Source organism: Phalangium opilio, unplaced genomic scaffold (genome assembly GCF_054372755.1).
Source record: "Phalangium opilio isolate 3A_F unplaced genomic scaffold, DU_Popi_V2 ptg000013l_1, whole genome shotgun sequence".
Classification (NCBI taxonomy): domain Eukaryota; kingdom Metazoa; phylum Arthropoda; class Arachnida; order Opiliones; family Phalangiidae; genus Phalangium; species Phalangium opilio.
This window is the reverse complement of record NW_028324148.1, coordinates 5,654,955-5,677,356: the sequence shown is the minus strand read 5'-3', so window position 1 is coordinate 5,677,356 and position 22,402 is coordinate 5,654,955. Positions and strand designations below refer to the sequence as shown.

The 22,402-nt window shown below is 38.0% G+C and overlaps 1 protein-coding gene across 1 annotated transcript; it reads left to right on the top strand.

The window, feature by feature from the left end:
• The first annotated feature begins 10,570 nt into the window (after nucleotides 1-10,570).
• On the top strand, nucleotides 10,571-12,241 carry LOC149707946 (uncharacterized). The gene is made up of 7 exons (XM_089863846.1): nucleotides 10,571-10,600; nucleotides 10,649-10,841; nucleotides 10,926-11,083; nucleotides 11,232-11,417; nucleotides 11,483-11,511; nucleotides 11,566-11,951; nucleotides 12,003-12,241. The coding sequence occupies exons 1-7, from the start codon at nucleotides 10,571-10,573 to the stop codon at nucleotides 12,239-12,241; spliced, it is 1,221 nt and encodes a 406-aa protein (XP_089719972.1).
• The last annotated feature ends 10,161 nt before the right edge of the window (nucleotides 12,242-22,402 follow it).

Here is a 22,402-nt window from a genome sequence, read left to right as displayed (position 1 = left end):
GAACACCCAAAGTTTTTCTCTACTAACATTTTTTCTCGGCGCCAACTAACATCAGCCGCGGAAAGCTGGGTCTCACTAAAAAATTCCACCCCCCTTAAAAAATGTACGAAACTTCAATTTTTGGATTGGAGGTTGGGTCCGCTTGTGGTGAGTTACTCAGCCAATTGAGAGACGGAGATCTTATAAGACGATCGGAGTTTACGTTTGTAACGGTATTTTTCTACTAAACGCTTATTCCCCGTTAACATTCTACTACTATTAAGTTGGGTTTTAAATTTAACCCTACACTCTAAGAAATTGGAGTGTGATTTAACACCTTTATAAGTACTTTATATGGGTCCAAATTTGACACCGTTACTGGTGTACATTTACACCCCTGAAGGGATTTAATCACACTTACACTCTAAGGAAATGGGGTGTGCTTTAACACCTTTAAAAGTAGTTTATATGGGTCCAAATTTGACACCGTTACAGGTGTTCATTTACACCCCTGAAAGGGTTTAATAACACTTATTTGAGCAATTGGTGGAAAAGATAAGTATAAAATTGTGCAACAGAGGTGCAGTTTAACACCTTTTTAACTCTTATATCGCACTGAAAGTGAATTTTTACTCTCATATTAGTGTTGTGCAACTCCTTAAAGGGTGCGGCATAGCACCTTTCAGAGTGTCGCTTCACACCTTTAAGAGTGTCGCGTAACACCCTTAAGAGGGGGAAATGTTTTGGTAGGATAGTAGTGGAAATTCTAGTACTTTTCCTAGACTTAAGAGCAAAACCGATGACGTAAAAAACACTATAGTAGCTACATTTTGACCACTCATGAGGCATAACTCAAATATCGAGTATGGTTTTCCTGTTTAATTAAATTTTGATTATTCGCCATTCCGCAGTATTATTAGCAATTAATGCTATATTCATAGCAGGGTTCCATCTTGAGAGAACTTCATCACCTATAGGGAGGAAAGTTCTCACATGCAGAACTATACCTCTTTAAGCGAGAGTTGTTGCATATAAAGTCATTTTTACGGGTTTATAAACTTCTGAAAAAGGCAGAAAGTTTTCAATTCGTCCAAATGCATAGGGTATTAAATTAGTTTTGGAGGCTATAATATTCAAGCAGTAGATATAGACGTTCTTGTTAAATTTAATAATCTCTTTTCACTAAGAGTTTTTCGAGCACCAGAAACGCGTTTAATCTAATTTGCACTACAGATTTTACAAAAAAAAATCCATTTAGTACTCTAATTCTTCTCTAAATAATGATAAAACATGTCACAAAAGCAAGTGCCCCACTTTGGCTTCTCAAGCTGGCCCTACTGTGAGGCCAGTATCTAACCTAGTCTCGTTTTTTAAGAGTATCGCTTAACACCTGTAAGAGTGTCGCCTAACACGTTTAGTATAGTTTTATGAAGGTACAACACCGCCAGATTACCAATTTCTTTGTTAATTTTATTTAAAGGATAAAACTGTTTTCTTTCATAAATATCATCTTTAAAAAAGGTTTAACAAGTACGTTTTTCAATAATTTTTTACTGTTTGTATTGACTTTGATATTAAAACATTAATGAAAACTAAATGAAAGACCTTATTTAAGAAACCCGCAGTATTATAATTTTTCATGTTTAATTTCGAACAGTGTTTTAATAGTGTTATTTTACACCGAATTTACACTTTAAATTGGACCCTAAAAACTCAAGGTAATAAAACTCTCTTTTGGGTGTTTTTACGGTGCTTACACCGTTTTAACACCTTTTTAACACTTCGATTTCTTAGAGTGTAGATTGTAAAAATGAACTCGGAAACGTAATTTGCCATACCTAGTGAGTCATTTTTATTTAAAACAATGAATTAACTATTACTATGCTACTATTTACTATTTCGGCGTTCTATTGGCCGGAGTTTCTATGCGCATAGGTTTTGGTTTTAACTAGTCCCTAACAACTAGTGGACTAATATCTTAACTTAAACTTAACAATATATAATATACGCGACATAATGATTACGTGTATACGCGACAAAAATGATAAACTTGGCGCGACACAATCCCCCAAAATATCATGCAACCCTAAGCTAACGATGCCAGTTTTATCTACTATTCTTTATACTATTATTAACTACTATTATTGTTCTGTTATTGTCTTTAACGGTAATTAAATTAATGAGTACTCATCACTGTTTCGTGTTAGAGAGAGAGGCGGTGTCTTGGTGTTGAGTGGCGAGTAGTTGCGGCATCTTGGTGTTGAGTGGCGAGTAGTTGCGGCATCTTGGCTAGTTTTAGAAGTTTAGGAACTGTAGTATTCGGCTCGCAGTTGGTGACGGCAGTTGGACCATGGTCAGACGGCAAGGAACCTTCGGGAACCCGGATAAAGGTTGGCGACCAGCGCTTGGGTTTTAGGGTTATCTTCAGGAACTCGGCATTGTCAGGTAGTCGTGTCCGGCCGGAGCGAGCGATTAAGAACTTAAGAGTTCAAGTCCAATTCCAAGAGTGATTATTGTTAGCCGCTTCATCTCGCTTTTTTATCATATGGTATCTGGTCGGTTCTTGGGCTTCTAGGACCTCCGGATGAACTTATTGGCCAATCATCAACCAGTCCACAAGAGGCGCTTGTTTACCCCTTTCCTCTTTCTATAATTTTCGGGTTGACATCCTCTCTCCGAGTGTTTGCTAGGTCACGACCCGCACTCGTGACCCTTCTATGATATTGTAAAGGATTTGTTTCTCTCTCTCTTGCGATGCACGTGCACTTGTGACCTTTCGATAATATTGTAAAGGGTTTTGCACGTGCACTTGTTACCGTGTCTAATTTTTAACTCTACTGGCATCGTACTGGCAAAGCGTACTTTCTAAAGGTATATTTTTATAGCATGCAAAATATCAATACCCGTAAAGAATTCCTATGACCCTAGGTATGGCAGTTTTTGTGGTTTTGAAAATAAATACGTGAAAAGGGAAAAGGATAGGCTATAGTCAACTTTCTATTCTACTATATTGAGTGTGGAGTGAAAAACATGTTTATCACGAGGCCTATTGAAAACCCATAGTAACGAACTATATTTAAACTAGGGTGAAGTAAATAACTTGAGGTAAAAATCAATATAATTTAGCCTTAATAATAAATGTAGTATAGTATTTTGCTACACATTATGGCGGAGCAAGTTACGAATATAACGAATCGGGTGTAAATGTTTTAATTTAGAAATGGATAATAGGCTCTCAAAACCAACTCAGAGTATTTCCGCGACAGAAAAATATAATTTCGTCGGCTTTCTTTAAAAACGTTTGCACTCCACGTACACGATACACCGTTGCCATAAAAAACGCAAACACCGTGCACTTGGATGAACCCTCCATGCTTGAACTTACTCGGATAAAAAAATTAACCCCGCCTGTTTTACTTCACTCTCCACTGCTGTGGAGCGCTGCTTCAAAAGCTCGTTCTCGGTCGTGGCCGATATTTTAGAAATTTTATCTCATCATTCACGCGAGCTCCGTTGGGAACTTTAAAAAGCTTAACGTCAGAACTTTCAGACACAGAGGCTACGGCAAAAAATCTTACATAGGAACTTGGTGTAAGATTATTCTACTTGTGATTAAATTGATAGCTATGCTGTGATTTTTTCGGGCAATTGTTCAACATTAAAAAAACCTACACTCACTGGCCTTCAGGGCCGTCGAGAGACTTTGCGGGCCCCGGGAAAAGTTGTGGGTCGGGCCCCTTGAAAAACTCACCAACTCATTGGGCGGATAATATCTGGGTGCACAGCAGTGGGTCCGCCAAATTTAGCGCTCCGTGCACTGGCCAAAAGCACTCCAAACAAAAAAAACTAAACTCTTTTCTCGTAGCTGTTTAGGCACTTTTAAGACCCGGTATCTTCGTTTCAGTTAAAGGCTAAAGTCTGAAATTTCATTAACTAATATTTGCTTACAGAGCCTACCTCTATTGCAAATTACAAGTTTGTACCTGTACATGTACATAATACAGGATGGAAGAAATCAGACCAACAGCTACCTTTGATGACGGCCCCCAATATTGCCGTCGGGTAACGTCACAATACTGCAGAGTAGACCTCGTATACAGGGTGTAAATAATTACGTAGCATTGTAGGCAAAAGAGATGGTTTAATATGAATGAAATAGAAGTTTAATGTGCATAATAAAAGTTGGTTAACAACTCACGGGATTATACACAGTTTGGATAATACAAAAACACAAAATTCAAATTATACTACAGGATACAGAATTAAACGAAATTATACAGAATTATGGAGAATCAATGAAAACTATGGACAAGCAAACGGAACTAAACAAGATTATGGAGAATAAAACGAAACTATATAAAATTATATAAAAAACATGAATGTACAAAGCAACATGGAATTACGCTTTACAATACTAAAGTTTAACTTTCTATTTAATATTGATTTAAAAACTCGAGACGGATAAGGCGCTTGGCATCTTGCAGGGTGTCAGAGAAAATGTCAATTATGTTTATAAATTTATTGCATGTAATTTGCATTCTAACTAATGGGTTTATACTATTTCGTTTTATGTAGAAAGTGGCCGGGCTACGCAAATTTTGGTGAGTTGAAAACTGAAGTGTCATTAATAGATCAGATAGGGGAATTATGTTATGTAATAATTTAAAGAGAAAGGTAAAATCGTTCATACTAACATAATCAGAAATTTTTAGAATATCAAGAATGGATAACAATGAAGTATAATTATAGTTTGAACGTGGTTTAAAGAAAGTATGGCAAAACTCAACAAATTTGCGTTGGACGCCTTCTAGTTTATTTTGGAACATGTCTGAAGGCTACCAGCCTCGGAACCCCAAGCGACCTTATTTAACAACGTTAATACTACGATATTCCCTTAACATAACCCCTTACGAAGACATCAAGTGGGGTAAGGCCAGGAGACCTTGCTAACTACGGAACTGGTCCACCTCTACCTATCTAACAGTTATGTAAAAGTTCTTTCAGCCATTAACGAACACTGACTGTCCAATGTGGTGGCAAAGCTCACGAATTACTGCTAATGGTAATGCGTCTATCGCTTCACTAAACTCGTGACGCAAGACGTCCAAGTACGTTCGACCAGTAATGTTCTCACCGAAGAAGAAGGATCCGTTAAGTCGGTACCCATGAATGCCAAGCCACACATTTACCTTCCATCGTAGTTGATGGTAATTGTGTCGTAACCAATAGGCTTTTTGATGGGACCAGTAATGCATGATAAGACGGTTTACCGTACCATCCCTGTGAAATGTCGCCTCGTCAGAAAATACGTAGCGCCTTTTGCCGGAATAGTGGATCGGCTGCAATTAATAGTTCACGCATGGTAAGACAAATGTAATGCCGTCTTATTAAATCGTGCTCTTTTAAGGCTTAATGGCGGTGGATACGATAGGGTAGGAAATGGTGTCGATTAATATGGCAAGAATATCTGTATGGCTTAGTCCAACCGATCTACCACTGTTACGAGGATTTTTTTCAAAACGTGCTAGAATATTCTCTTCTCTGTCTTCATTACCGATTACACGGATCTCCTACGTTCACGGTCCTGCACGACGAAATCATTACTGCTATGTTGTGTACACTAATTTATCTTTAACAGGGTGTTTGATACAATAATACTATCACGGCCGACGTTGTATCTCTAAAGGGCCGGCTATACCTCGCCATTCAGTGTAACATTACTGTAAAAAGCATACCAGTAGATAAGACATCCATACGAGGTTTCTTTAGAAAGGAGTACTGTAGATCAGAGTTACACAGGCAATTCTGACCTACAGTTCTCTACGGGTTATTTTAAAGATCCCACGTATGGGATCCTTATCTACGGGCTATGTCTATGCCCATAGCCCGTGGTGTGGCCTAGATAAGGACACATACACACATTCTGTAATCACAAGTGCGCGAGTTACAGTGCCGCTAGTATCTTATTAGTGTTGTTCATTCTGTCACGTAGAAGAATGCCAGCCTATTCTAACAGCGATAAACTGGACATGATGTTTCCCAGAACGCCAACATCCGGTTTGTAGCACCTTCGTTAACATTAGAGACAATCTTCGTGATGTCGGTACTTTCGTCGTGCACAACCGTGCACGTAGACGAGGCCGTATAGTCGGTGATGAAGGTAGGGAGGCGGACATCCTAGCACAGTTTGAAGGTAATCCTCACACAAGTAGTAGAGCGGTCGCACAAGAGGTCGGACTGAGCCATTTCACCGTTCTTGCTATTTTACATCGTCACCACTATCAGCCATATCATATCCATCTCCATCAACCCTTAACGGACGATGATTACTTAAGATGGCAAGATGTGTGTCTGACCATGCGTGAATTAATTCAAGCCGATCCGTTATTCTTGCGTAAGGTCCTTTTCTCCGACAAGGCGACATTTCATAGGAATGGTACGGTTAACCGGCATAACGTCCATTACTGGACCCAACAAAATCCCCACTGGTTACGACAACATTACCATCAAATTCGATGGAAAGTAAATGTTTGAGTGGGCATTATTGAAACTAGAATTATCGGTCCGTTCTTTTTCGATGAGAACATCACCGGGAACACGTACTTGGACTTCCTGCGTCGCGAATTTAGTGAAACGATTGACGAGTTACCATTAGCAGTGCTTCGAGACCCGTGGCTTCAGCTTGACGGAGCACCAGCACATTGGGCGGTTCAAGTTCTTCAATGGCTAGACGAACACTTTCACAATCGTTGGATCGGCAGAGGCGGACCAATTCCGTGGCCGGCAAGGTCTCCTGACCTTACTCCACTTGACTTTTTCTTATGAGGTTATGTCAAGGGCGAGGTGTACAGCATCGAACCGTTAAATGTAGACGATTTGAAGAACCGGATTCGAGCGGCAATTAACAGTATCACACCACAAATGCTGGAAAATGTGTTGCAGGACCTGGACAGCCGCCTTGAAGAGTGCCTTCACCACGATGGAAGACACATTGAACATCTACGCTGATATGTTTGCTAAACAGATTGTACTGTACGTTTCAGTGTGCGGCCTAAGTTCATAGGCTAAAGTGTAGGGGTATGACAATTCAATATGTGAAGCATTCGGACATACTCCCCATTATCACGTTTGTACTGTCTTACTTCAATAAAATGATGTGAATCCCAAGGCGTTGTTATTTACACCCTGTTTGATGTGAATCCCAAGGCGTTGTTATTTACACCCTGTTTGATGTGAATCCCAAGGCGTTGTTATTTACACCCTGTTTGATGTGAATCCCAAGGCGTTGTTATTTACACCCTGTTTAATAGGTCTAAATGTAGTATATTCACGGTATCTTTCGGCAGTTTTGGGGGTCGTCCACAAAGGTAGCTGTTGGTCTGATTTCTTCCACCCTGTATAGTTTACGAAATACCTTAAGTCAAATTTTCATTATTTCGCTTCCTGACCGATCATGAAAATTCTAAGGTACGTCTAGAAGAGGTAGAAACCTAAAATACAAGATTTATTTGTTGTAACAACGTAATTATACCTACAGATTACACCTACATTTGATAAGACTTAGTTCAGGAGTTGACCTATAGGGGCGTGTCAGGGATCTCTAGATATAGCCTTTAGAGATCACTCTGGAAAAATGACGCGGAACTAGTTAGTGTTATTGTAATGCTTTAATGGATTTTAACTCGGGTTTTTACCTCTCCGAGTGACGTATGTCACGGAGAGGTTCTAATTTCGACGTGTCTGTGTGTCTGTCTGTCTGTTGTTACACCCACTTGACCGCGTTCGCAGTTTGCAAATCGGAGCAAACGTATTTTCAGTTCCCGGAAATTGTATTCCACTTACAGGCTATTACTCTAACAACTCTGCTCAATTGTCCATCCCACGTGGACACCAGTCTGTACTTGCTGGCTTCTAAACATTACCATTTTCTATTCTTCTTTACTTTGTTTTTGTTCATCCCACATGGACACCAGTCTGTACTTGCTGGCTTCTAAACACCACCATTTTCTATTCTTCTTTACTTTGTTTTTGTCCATCCCACATGGACACCAGTCTGTACTTGCTGGCTTCTAAACACCACCATTTTCTATTCTTCTTTACTTTGTTTTTGTCCATCCCACATGGACACCAGTCTGTACTTGCTGGCTTCTAAACACCACCATTTTCTATTCTTCTTTACTTTGTTTTTGTCCATCCCACATGGACACCAGTCTGTACACCTGGCTTCTACTCCATCATCATCCTTGAGGTTAAACCATACGCGGCGATCGGCTAGGGTTACGAGAAACGTCTAACCTTCCAATGGAGGGGTCTTCCTCCAAGGTTCACGCAATTGCGATGTTCTTATCTACAGCTGCGATTCGAATCCTTCATATACTACCTATTTGAGTAAGGCGAAGCAACAGGAGGATGCTTCAATTCAAACGTCAATAATAGTCAAGTCTCTCAAGGTTGTTTAATTATTCTTTCTTAAAACGATGAAACGCTCAATAAGGCGAACAACTAACGAAGAAAATATTCAATATTAATTATATTTATTTTAATATTTAAGATAATCTTGTTTTTCAATTCAAGTTTAATACGGAAAGAGTTAAAAAGCAGTCTATTTTTTGTCTTTGTGTGTCTGTCCGTTGTCACACTAGTGCGCCGCGTTAGCAGTTGTCTTTGGTTTGATGTGTTAAGAAATCCTACAGAACCTTAAAGGGACACTATTGGCAAAAATTAAGTATTTTTATTCTGATTCCTTATGTTAAAATATGCCGCCTTGAATTTTTTCTGATTTTTTGAAGCGCTATTTATAGTATTAAACAATATTTGAAGTTCTGTATCCAAAACATGCATTTGAATTTTGATAAAGCGACCTACCGGCCAATCAGCGCCCGCGATTTATAAGAGTCAAGTTCAACCCCCCAAGGTTTTCTTGGGCGAGTCTCATTTGCGTCGTCTGCATTTGGTTCAGATTCTCAGAAATATGTATTCTACTTTTTAGCACTCGAAAGAAAGACGCTTTTTCGATCGTCTAACGATAAGCGGATTAGGAACTTTAGTAATCAGCAGGTTTATGCTTTTATACGCTTCACTTAAACTCAAATTACTCTCGTAATCTTATTATATTAAAATGTGACGGATCGTATTTTGTTGTATATCTTGAGTGTCTAGTTATTAGCCTTTGGAATGGGAAGATCTGTGTTCTTAGATTATTGTTACCATTATTTTTTCTGATCTTCGAGATGGAAAAAATTAAAAACCCATCTTTTACACTTCAGCAGAGTCAAGCTGCAACACAATTACTATCCTCCTCAAACTTTAGCAGACGACGGGCCCCGTGGAGTCACTGGTAACGAGGCCACTCTAAAAAAATACTTATTTCCCGCCCTTGGGAACTCGGCTTTTCCTGTTTGAAGCAGACAACATACCTCTTAATATTTTCTAACCCTCACGGGATTGGCTGATTTGGCTCTATCTCTAAAGAGGTTTTTATTGGCCGGTAGGTAAGTGCGCTAAAATCGAGACCCATTGCTAAGCCTAACAAATTTTAAAAAATTTAATTTTCATTGAAAAAATTGTTTGAAAAATCAGAAAAAAATTTGAGACTTCATATTTAATTGAAACGAACCAGGAAAAAATAAAACATGGCACTAAGATTTTGAGCTGAGAGTCTCCCTTTAATATTCACTTTTTCCATAATATAAAGTGAATATGTGGAAATCATTTTCGTAATTACGATGCATTTAGTACTTTTGTAGCTTTAAAGCTCTGTTTCATTTTGATATTCCAAGGATGTTTTTTAATATTATTATTTGAACTGGCTGTTTATATATTACTTAAGCTATACTACATCTGTATATAGAATAATCCTTGGTTCAAGTTATTTCTTGAAGAAAGCTAAGGCCTGGATTCTGTCGGGTAAATCAAGTTTGATCCGCAATAGGCTTAGTGAACTAAAGAGTAAATAATTGAGACCTGAGGTGGAGTAAACTTTGGGTTTTGATTATCGTGCCTGTAATGAAGGGACATTAACGGTTCAGAGTGAGCCGAAAGTTAAATACACGATTAATTAATCAGATGTAGATTTTATAATAGAAGAAAGCACCATGGTAGCAATTAGATCAGTGAAAGGGCTAATCGTTATCGGGTTATAGCTTTGAAGTTTTCCTTCTTGTTATGGTGCGCATTGACTTTCAGTGCGTCGAAAGAGGGGGAGTAGAAGGCTTGGCTGGAGTGTTCTCGCCTCGAAAGTTTACATCTGAGCTTACGGTGTGCGCGCGCACCTTTCTCTGCCCTCTTACAGTGAACCAGATATGAGGAGGGAAATAAAACAAATAAATAAAGAAGAAAAGCGAGAACACCCAAAATGCTTTGCCAAAGCCGCTAGCTTCAACTCCCCCTCTTTGGTGCGTCTAACCACAAGTCATTTTTGGCATATTTAACGTTAACACTCATGTTAGCAAACTAAGAATATCGTTGAGGTGAAACGAGACAGTAGTCTTTATACTGAAAACCAGTTGTGAATGTAGCTATGAGAATATAGTGTTAACAGTTGGGCCTTTTCAAACACCTCGGAGGAACCAACTTAACTGGAGGGGAAAATATGCCGGAATCTCGTGCGTCGCGCTCGGCAGTATAAGTTACCCATGATGCTTTAGTTTACGTGGGCCTAAGATTGCAGCGCCTTCTATTGCGAGCCTCGGGACTTCGGGTCAGGAGTTATTTATTTTCACGGTTCAGGGTCAGTCTCGACTCTCGAGGTTCCGTCAGCCGAGCTCAGCTTGTCGGGCCTTGGTCGATGATAATGGAAATTCATCATTTACATGATCATAATTACACGAAGAATTCGAAAATGCCTACTAAGGAAAGAAAAGGTGACTACATTTGTTTCATAAATTTTGAAGAATATGAATAATATATTCATATTGTTAAAAAGATTAACACTGTTATAATTTAAGATGTGACCAAAGGAGTTGTAAAAAGAAAAGCTGAACCTAGTCAGGGTAGTCAAGTAATACATTCTTCGTTCTTTCTTGAAAACGGGAATCTTATATTAAAGAAAATCACTCAGGAAATGAAAAGTGCTATTTCAGAAAATGTTAGCGAGGAGTTTAAAGTAAGTATTCGAATCATTTATTTATTTATTTATTTGAGAGTTTGGTACAATAAGCCAGTAACGACTTGTGACGACCATAAAACAAGGCTCATGAAGTTGAAATATTTATGAATTAATTGGGCCAATATTCAATATATATATTTTAAAGGGATGTGTAATAGACATCGCAGAGTTTCCAGAGAGAGTTACGTTCAGTGAAGATATTTACATGTTTCTTGATATATTCAGTGAAAAGAACGTTAGTGATAGACCAACTTTCATCCATTCCATTCACAAACTGATGAGCAACGATAAGTTTACTGATGCAATGGAAATAGTATTTAAAGATATTAAGGTATGTTACGATTTGACCAAAAATAGGACAAGGACTCTAAATCATGTCAAATGGTCTTTAAACAGGGATTTTTGTCAATGTCTGAAATGGAAAGGTATCAGTTCGTTCAATGCTTTAATAGAAGGTTCCTAAATGAAGCTTTGGTTAGGAAAGTCGAAATAGAATGCTCGTTATTACCAAAAAAATCAAATCTAGTCCGGCCATATCCTCTTATGTCCATAAAAGATTCTCTTGAGAAGGAAGAAAATGTGGTTCACCATATTGGTGGTTACATTGCTCACGAGCTGATTCTACAATACGGGAACGATGCACGTTTGTTTGTAAGAAATTCCATTACTACACCTGCTAATGCAAGTGAAGAAACTGAAAATTACTCAAAATGGACACAGCTGTTAAGCAATGGCCGCTTAATTAAGTTAAAACCCAAAGCATTTAACTTTATGTTTAAGCTGAATGTTCTTTCAAAAGTGAATTTTCAGAATGGAAATGCTACCATGAAATATAGATTAGCGAAAGCTTTTAAAGATTTAGAAAGTAATGATTTTCTAGAGAAAACATGGTTAGAGCTTTGAGGGGATGGTAAAGTTTCGCAAGCTGCGAAGAAAAAGGCATACCAAATATTTTTAAATTGTCTGGGGAAGGGATATGTGGGAAAAATTAAAACAAATGTACAAATTGATAAAAAAGCTTCTCTTAAGTCAAGTAGTTTGCGAAAGCAAATGAAAAATCAAAAGGCTTGTGATAAATGCAAGGATGTGCCAAATGAAAACAAAGTTAAAGTTCCTCGAGTTAAGAAAACTAAGAAATGTTTTCTAGCTCCTTAAAATGTGATATCATTAATTACTGATAGTATTAAATCTGAATCTCATGATTTGAAGGTACAAATGTTCCGAAAAGAGTTTATGATATGTTTAAAAAGTTTCAGAAATGATTTCTAGGTCCTTAAAAAGTTAAAATGTGATATTATCAGACTGTGAATGTTAAAACTTATTCTAATGAATTATAGAAACATTAATTTCGTGTCACATTTAAGGGCACAAAAGTGTAAATATGAACAAAAATAGTTTCAGTAAAACAAAAGTTCAATGTTGAATTTTATTATCTCATTCTTTAATATTTTCAATCAAGAGCCTTCGGAGTATTTTGACCTTTTTTGATTTTACTGAGATGTTTCCATTTCTAACATTTGGAAAACTCTTTCTCAGGCATTTAATGTTTGGGATATTTTGTTGATAACTCAGGACATTTGGATTATCATTGGCTCCTGATGCTGCTCTTTGTTTTCCGAAGTATCTTTCCAGTGGATCTTGGTTGAATCTTTCAGTCAAAACAAAGTCCGCTCCTTGTTTTAGCAAGGTCTGAGTTGCTTCAATTATTGAATTAACTACACAAACAATTAGACTTTTAAACTTCTTCCATTTACACACTTGGGGTTCAAGGAGGGAAATTAAATTACCTGTAATCGTTATACCATCTCGAGTGTCACGGCTTAGAAGCATTTTTGATTTATCAAAGCCTTTGGGCACAACTAGGTTTTCAACTTCAACTTGCCATTCCTCAAAGTATCCCAAAAAGGTTTCTTTGAGCCACTACCAAAAATAATCAATTATATATATTTCAATAAATTAATAATAAAAAAAGGAATTGACCCTTTTTTAGTGATAGGATTAAATATTTACCTTAAAACGCCAATCGTATATGCTTGTATATGGATTTTTGAAATGGTCGCGGTTATGTTTCCCATCGGTGAGATTTGTAACATTTACAGCATCAAAAAAGTTGTTTACGAGCTCAATAAAAGTGATAGTCTCGGAGGCCTCGTCTCCCACCAGCATTTTCATAGCACTTGCCATTGTTTTACTTAAAACCTCCGCTGCGTAGTTCACTTTCATTCTTGAAAAAGATGTGAGGTATATATGGTCATATTTTATTTTCGATGCTAATTTTAAACCAGATTCCAGTTCACAGTCTTTTTTGAAGACTTCTTCAACGTGAGACCATAGCATGTGTTTCCCATTTTTCTTGAGAAACCGTGTATTTTTACAATTACCACTGGCTTCTAATCCATTGCGAATTGTTTTAATCAAATGTGGCACATCTGATATAAAATAAATATACTCTCCTTTAGAAAAGAGATTCTTAGTTTTATATCCAACTTGGAAACGGTTTCCATCATAAGCACAACACATTTTAATAAGTTTCTGGTTAATTCCAGCCTTGTCACACACGACTGTCAGAACGTTAAAACCTCCGAGTTGCAAATTTTCCACAGCCTCCCACAAAAGACTGTAAAGTTCATCGGCTTTCATATTGTCGCATGGGAAATAAGCGTATGGATACTTAAAACTTGTAGTTAAACCCCGAATCATAAATTGCATCACGTGAGTAGCGAGCTCTGGAGTTTCCACTGTGTTATTTCCCACGTTATTCATTAGGGTCTTTATTTTATTTTGGCTATCATTTGAGTTAGTAAGTCCAACTATTTCCCCGGTGCTAACTCGATACATTAAATCTTTTTTTATGGTCATTTCATCTATCATGATTGAGATATATTTTTGGTGTGGTTTTAACGTGTCAAATTTTATATCTTCCTTCATTTCGATAATTGTTTCTGGGTGAAAACCACTCTCTGCTCTCAAATTTGCGGAATAACTGTAGAGCGTTCTTTTGGTTGGCAGTGTGAAAACTTGACGCAGAGCTTCGTATGTTGTTGTAGATTTGCTCTTCAAATATAAACACCAGTGTATTATTGCTGGATGCCACTTTTGAGGTCGTCTGGTTTTAGAATCGATATATTTCAACTGTTGTTGTAGGAAAAATCTTTGAAACTTGCTTGGCGTTTCAAAAGGATTCTCATCTATAACCTTTTTCAAATCTTCACTTTCTTCAGGAGTTACCTGAACTCCATCTTTCTGAATTAGGTTCTGAATTCTCTGTTTTAAAGGGCTTTATTTTTCTGTTTTCTGGCAGCTATTGCTCGTCTTATTTCTTCAAGGTTCAAGTAGCGAATATTAGTACTTTTCGGGCAATGGACATTTTTAGATTTTCGACGTATTCGTTTTAGGAGGCAATTTCGAAGTAGAAAACATTTTGCACACCAACTGTGAGATTTACTTTTCAAAAACTCACACTTATTAGAGCGTAGGCTGTTGGATTTTGAGCAATAGTATGCTGTTTTAAGTTTATGACGAAAATAAGGTTCAAAACTACTTCCAGAAACACCCAAGCACACATTCCAATTCTTATCAAAATTACTTAGTAAGTCTACAAGCTCTTCAAATGATTTCACGCGAAGGTTTTCACTTGCATAAACTTCATGTCTTCTATCAATTTTCTTCTCAAATACGGTTATATCAAAAGCTATTGTTTTATCAATTTCAATCCTAATTGCTGTAGTAATTGTGCTTTGTTTTGATAAAATAAGTTTATCTGTTTCCAAGGATATTGACCATTCAAAGGTTGTCTTATTTTTTTCATGGTGTGTTCGGATCTTTTGACTTAGTTCTTCAAAAGTAAAATTTTCAATTCTCTTAATGGTTTTTGACATTTTTCAACAGAATTGCTATCAGCGTTAATATTGTTTGAAGATGACGGCAAGGAAGGTATTTCTTTAGTTGTGATCTCCTCTTTACCATTCACTCTCTATTTAATCAAATATAATTTAAAATTGGTTTGCTTATTTAATGTTAATACTTTACCATAGTTATATTGTTAGAAATGAAGGCAAGAAAGGTATTTCTTTAGTTGCGATCTCCTCTTTACCATTCACTCTCTATTTAATCAAATACTATTTGAAATTGGTTTGCTTATTTATTTTTAATACTTTACCATAGTTGTATTTAAGCACGACCCTTGAATAAAGTCGGAATTCGCTTCTATTGGTGGAGTTTGCTCAATATCCATTTCCGTGTCCAAAAAACTAAAAGTTGTCAAGTTGCTAGGAACTAAATGTGATTGCACGTTTTTCAATATCTCCTAGAAATTTTGAAACTAAATAAACTTTGCAAGATGAAATAATACATATAAATAAGCATTTACCCTTGTTTTTGAGTAATTAGTGTCATTAGTTTTGTTAACTTGAAATTCTTGTAACGGCTCACGAACATTCAATCTTACCGTGTGTTCACAAAGACCTTAACTTGGATATGGATTTTGTAGTGATGGACCTTGACTGTCAGCAAAATGTAGATTACATACACGATGATGTGGTTTTACATTATCCACCGTTATATCATCACGGTTAATAGCCTCAATTCATTTAAGACATTTAAGACATTTATCATAATTTAGGGGATTCCTACCAGGCTTTGGTATGGGATAAAATTTACGATCTTTGTGATACCTTGAATCACTTTTACATTTTTGGAAACAGCAATAATTCATTATTAATTAGTAGTTTAAATAAGTGGTAATACTTATTTTCAAATTAATTCTACCACATAATAAGCACACAAGTGACACGACTAATCCCGACGGTTGAAACTTGAAAGTTGAACCTCTTCCAAAAATTTAAAATTTAGCAGACGCCAGTAAATTATAAAAAAAACCTCTCTGGTGGAACTTATTTACAATTTTGTCCACGAGGTGCTACCTAAAGAGTAGGCCCACTTTACGCGAGATGCATGCTGGGTGTTTTATACTGACAACCGTGGGTGTAAGACCTCTCTGTAAAAGGTATACGCTTTTCCCCTCCAGTTAAGTTGGTTCCTCCGAGCAAACACAAAGGTTATATCTCTCCAAAATTTATACACTTCTTTTTCCGCTCTTTCCCATTTACTGATTTCCATGTGTCCAAGACATATCTTTATTGGATGTAAATGTCGTCTGCTTTACTGTATACTCGCTATTCTTGGAATACTGCTTTAATAATTCGTAAATGTTAACTTCAAAAAAGAGAAATAATTCTATATCAAGGTTAATAAGTTTGTAAAAGTAGTGCTCCTCTTGACTCGGAGAGGTAATATTTTGGTTTTTCCAACTTGTGAAAAGATAAAAGCAAGGTTTTAAAAGATGCCGATACACAGTGTTATATATGTGTTTTAGGGCCAAAATATTCCGTTTTTCTTTTGAATTAATTGTCTGCTACAAGAGGTTGGAAACGAAATCACTGTCTCTTACTTTTTACCTCTCCGTGTGACGTAGTCCAGGAGAGGTTCTGTAACGGCCGTGTCTGTGTGTCTGTCTGTCCGTTGTTACACCCACGTGACCGCGTTCGCAGTTTGCGTATCGGAGCAAACGTGTTCCCAATTTCCGGACCGCATTGACAGTTCACAGAAATTTGGAAAATTGTATTTCTCTCCGTTGACTACTCTATACCTGAGTTCTCACACCACCATGTTTGGTCTTCTTCCAACCCCACCATCTTCTGTTCTTTGTCAATCCCACATTGACACCAGTCTGCACTTACACTGGCTTCTAACACCACCATCCACTGGTCTTCCGTCTATTCCACCTAGACAGCAATCTGTATCATTGGCTTCTACTCCATTATCATCGTTTGGTTTTAGGATATAAGCGGCGATCAGCTAGGGTTACGAGAAACGTCTAGCCTCCCTAAGGTGGGATCGGCCACCAAAGGTTTTCGCAATTGCGCTTTTTCCTTACTATTATTTGGGAAACGATTTCTATTTTGTCACGTATGTAAAGTACGAGACGGTGGATTTGGAGTAGTAATGAATTTATTTTATTGGTCGTTGAAAATATATAGAAAATAGAACGTAAGAACGGCGGGAGAACTAGATATATTGGCCGGGCGACGCGATGGTTTTGCCGGAGAAGTTTCTCTCACGAAGCTGGGCTTTTCAGCCTTGTGATCACCGTGAGAGGTGAAGCGAACCGTTCGTAGGCTGGACTTTTCAGTCTTGAGATCCCACTAAAAGTTCGCTTTCTCTCTCCGTTAACTTGCCTTTTATAGCCGCACGCCTTTGTTGGCGGGCCCCTGGAGGGAGTTCTCTAACTATTTTGGCGCGAGTTTTAAATTAGCTTACTCTGCGCTGGGCTGCGCGACAACTCCCCCTTAGGAATAAGGCGTCCCGGCGAACACTACAATTAAGGAGACTAAAATAACGAAAACGCGAATTTAATGACAAATTGACTTGAAAAAAAAATTAATACATAAATTAAAAGGGAACGATGGAGTCGGATGTGATTTCGTGGAGGATGCGGCGGCGACTGATGAGCGCCTCGAATGGGTAAGCGTACGGGTCGACGGCCTGAAAACACTGAGAGGCGAAGTCGCACACATATATACCACTTTATTCAAAGCCGTCTTTTCTAATGAAGTTAAGCGGCCGCTCTTATGACCCCTGGAGTGAGCGTTGTTCTCGAAACAGGGGTATACAAATTCCAACAAATGTCGTTGTCGGGGGGTTGGGCTGACGCAAGGGTCACGAATGAGTCGGGATCGAAGTCCAGAACGCCGCGAAATTGGGCTTCCGTGCTAAGATAGTCGAATACCAAAGCTGGGAAGGGGTGTTGCGGTGTGGGACCCACAAGATGGCGGCGGCAGAGGGAAAGATCGAGGACCACGAGGTTCCAACGATTATTTTCGAGGTACGGGAAAGCCAGGATTTTGTGAGCGAAGAGTTTGGGCACGTGAGACGTAAAACACTTGGCGCTGGATGGCGAGTGGCTAGTGAGAAAACCAGCAAACTTGGAGGGATACGTGAACGCTGTGAACATCGCTAGGTTGTGGGCGCGGTGTTGTAAATAGAAATCCAAGACAAGGGACGGAAGTGCTGATGGACCGAGTTCCGCGGCAGCGTGAGGGAGATCCCGGAAGGTCAGAAGGTCGTGGGCTGGTAGCGATATACCATACTTCGTCAGAGGGCTTGCGGTTCGAACATCAGCGGGAACGCATGGCGAGGCGAGCCGGCAAGGGGACGAAGGGATTATCGGTGTACGGGCGGCGCGGCGGGCATCTCGCCGATTTATAGCCGCGCGCCTTTGTTGGTGGGCCCCTGGAGGGAGTTCTCTAACTATTTTGGCGCGAGTTTTAAATTAGCTTGGCTCTGCGCTGGGCTGCGCGACAATATATATACCAAAATTTTAAAAGAATCGGGTAAGAGGGGTACGCTTCAATTTAAACGTCAATATTAGCAAAGTTTGAGAAGATAATAGGTATAACTTTATTTTGAACGACTTAACTATTATTAATGATAATTATTGAAGATTAAAATAATTAAAAATAATTATATTTATTTAAATATTAAAGATAAACCTCTCGTGCAAAGCGAGAGATTATCATTGCCTCTTATATCTATATATCTACCAAGGCCCGTGCATGCGATATATTTCCTTCATTGCATCCTATATCTATCAAGGCCCGTGCATTGTGATATATTTCATTGATTGCCTCCTATATCTATCAAGGCCCGTGCATTTTGATATATTTCATTGATTGCCTCCTATATCTATCAAGGCCCGTGCATTGCGATATATTTTCAAAACAACAACAAAAATGGGAAGCTCCTCTCAGAAACATAATAATTTCTTTTCTCTGTATATGAAATGAAAATATGGATAATATTGCGCTCCTTCTTTAATGGTATGAATCCTTGCCTGTCTATTAATATTTTACGTAGGAGTAATACGTTTTTAGCGAAGTCTAGAGAGGATAAACATAAGCGAGATTGTTTCGGAAAAAAATATACTGCTTCCACTAATGTTACTGTTGTATAGAGTAATCATTATAAAAGCTTAAAAAATTACGAGAGAACAGACCTTTTTTATCCTCTCGTTTTATTCTGAATAAGAATATAAAACATTTATTTTGTATGCAAAAATATTTTTTGGTGCTGAGATTGCTTTAGAAAAATCCAAACGGTTAAGCATTGGTAAAAAAGACATGTGTAAGCTATTTGCAGAGATGATAATTGTTTTACATGTTTTAAATAAGACTGAATTTTCCACTATTGTGTTTATGGTCCTTGTTTGTTTGACTGATAACCAGCTAGGTATAGATAACAGTCAGACCAAAAATTTCAAAAATATATATTTTAAATCTAGTCAGATACGCCCACCTAGTTGAAAATAGACCTTTTAACTTTGCGGGAGCCATTCTTGAGAAATTTTCTTTGCTTGTAGGTTGTCAATTTATCTACCAGTAAATATTTGTGTTTGGAAGTTGGATATTTAGTCAAATTAAGTGGTTGTAAAGAGCCAGCAGGTTTTTGCCGCTTCTTATTGTATTTAATTTTCGAAGTGTCTATTTTGGGCCGGTTTCCGGGCGTAATTAGCTCTTATTCAAAATGAGGGCTAATTTTGTCTGGAAACCAGTGTTAAAAAGCTATTAAATGCCTGAAAACTATTTTTGCCCAGTTTCCGGGCCTAGCAGTCCTAATTCAAAAGGTAGTTTATTGTGGCCCGGAAACCAGCCTAAAATATCCATTAAGTACCATCCTTTTATAATAAAAATATTTGGTCAAGAGTGTCGGGATTTGAGATTTTGGTAAGGCTCTTATCATAGCCCATTTAATCACGCGCCACAATCACGCCGTAGTTCGTAAAATCGGCCTTCGATTATCGGCGGGGAATTCAAAGGAGCCGAAACTCGAAATGTTCTTTTGAAGGAGCTAAAATAATTTTGGCCAACATATCTCTTTCTATTGATGCAATTATGCAAATGATCTGAAGATTTTATGAGATATGCATCTTTAGAGGCTCACATATGGCCGACATTTCTCTGAGAGAGTGCGCCATTCCCCACTGTATTCAATTTATGCTGCTTATTTTATGCGTAAAATTACTACGTTCGTCTGGTATTATAGAATGGCGCGATCATTTGATCTTCAAGTATACATAAACTTGACAACCAATGTCTTATTTCAATTTCGTCCCACTATTCTAAGTTTAATAATATACAGTGTGGAAAAGATCAGACCAACACCTCCCTTTGTGTACGGCCCCCAATATTGCCTTCAGATGACGTCAACATACGACAAATTAGACCACTTATACAGGGTGTAAATAAATGAAGTTCATTGTAAGAATTTGAGATGGTAATAATAAAGAATGCGCTTGAAGCAAATAGTGTTCACGCTTAGAGGATATGCAGCTCCCTATCTCGAGCGACAGAATACTCGATATATATCACGTTGCAGCGTTGCTCTATAATGCTAAGCTTCGCCAGGTTTCCAGCGCTGGTTCTCAGGTGGCGCTACTGTAATTTTTCAAGTTCCGTTGTCAGTACGAACAAAGCTGCTTTATAGTTTATCTTTATTATGATCCGAGATAGGGGACCTAGCTTCGCCCGTGCTAACAACCAACGCTTTAACGTGGACCACGTTACGTGGTAGATATCGAATAAGCTGTCGTCCGAGATAGGGAGTTGCGTATCCTCTAAGCGCGAACACTATTTGCCTCACGAGCATTCTTTATCCATGGTTTAATAATGAAAACATCGGCTTAAGAAAATGTCAACAATATTTTTAAAGCATTTTTTCGAGACTATAAAAATAGAGCCACACTACTTCAGTTCTAAAACCTTTTTTGGAAATCCTTCATATAGGAGAGCTGCAAAATGTTCCTTCTTACACTCTTATTATTAGTCCGTAAATTCAGTGTTTGAAGAAGAAACATTTTGAAGGTGAATACTGTTAAGTATCAATTCTCGATTCGTTCTCGAACTAGAGATTTAGTTAGTCTGTAGCATTAAGAAGGGTCATGCTTATGGAACATGTCTTATATACTTTGTTATTGGATTAACAGTCGCGAATACTCGTTCAAGACATAGCCTACGATATTCAAACATGCCGCCAATAACATTTACCAATAGATGGCAACACGTCCTCCTTATTTTTGTAGTCTTTATATTGTTTTGCCCCTCTTGTATATAATAAATAAGTTCTAGTTCTCTTTTGCTGTCATAAAGATGGGTTGTGTCTTTTCTTAGCCGATAATTCTAACATACTTATGTTTTAACATAAAACCAAAACTGAGAATTTCAGATAAGGAAAGGAGAGTTCGGCTAAGAAAGGGAAACGAAAACAAAAATTAACACTATAGAGCCTATTAAAAGAGGGGATACAAGGAGTGAAGGTCAATAGGAGAGCGAAGGCTATGAACTATAATAAAGGAGCCGCTGGGGTTACAGTGACGGGTGAAATCGGAAATAAGGGGACGCTTTTAGCAAAGCAATAAAAGTTAAAACGGGATGGAAAACAAAAGGGGAACTGACACGAAAGGAAAGGGTCAGTGACACGGTTTCAATCGTTATACTCGCCCACTTCTCGAAGTATCATCTTTACACAATGGAACCGGTGATAGTCATATCCCCTGGGTAGCATATTTCCCCTGGCTAAATAAAAACAACCTGACTTTTACTGTTGCGCTGCTCCTCTCTAAAAACTTCGCCGATGTTAATCGGAAATAAGTTTGTCCTACTAGTTACTGAGAGCTTGTCATAGGTGAAAAGTCATAGATTCTCGTAAATCAACGTACGCCTGTTGATACGCTGTCAAAGACTTGGTACAGAACAAATAGGAATTGACAGATTGGGAAACCATCCGCGTGTAGTATCAATTCTGGCGTCATTCTTGAACTAGATATTCTCGGAAAGTCTGTAGCATTACGAAATATAGGAAGTGTCATACTTATGGAACATATCTTATAAACTTATGGTAGCCAAAAGATGATAAATTTTGAGAGAGCGGTAGCTCTCTTAGATAAGACCTCATTATGACTTTTCGGGCTCATGGCACCGCGGTTAAAACGTCATGGCTAGCAGACCTTTTCTTACTCGTGTCAAGTGAGGAACGATCCCTGTAGCTAAAGTCAGAACAATTCTAAAAAGTTTTTTGACCATTTCTATTTATATTAGAGTATATTGTGTGAAATTCGTCCACAATTTTTACTATTTAACCTTTAGCGTTATTGTTGCAATTTCTGGGCCGAAGCCCGTCTCGTTTTAAATATATTGTTTTCCGGCACTTATTCATTGGTTCTCTTTGGGTGTCATCATCCTTCTCAGACTCAGTAGATGAGAC

Bases quoted from the DNA above. Each gene is read 5' to 3' on its own strand.
- LOC149707946 (XM_089863846.1), top strand. From the start codon at position 10,571: ATGCCGGAATCTCGTGCGTCGCGCTCGGCA. The intron at 10,601-10,648 runs GTATAAGTTACC...CTAAGATTGCAG, and splicing joins CTCGTGCGTCGCGCTCGGCA to CGCCTTCTATTGCGAGCCTC. The intron at 11,512-11,565 runs GTATCAGTTCGT...AGCTTTGGTTAG, and splicing joins TCAATGTCTGAAATGGAAAG to GAAAGTCGAAATAGAATGCT.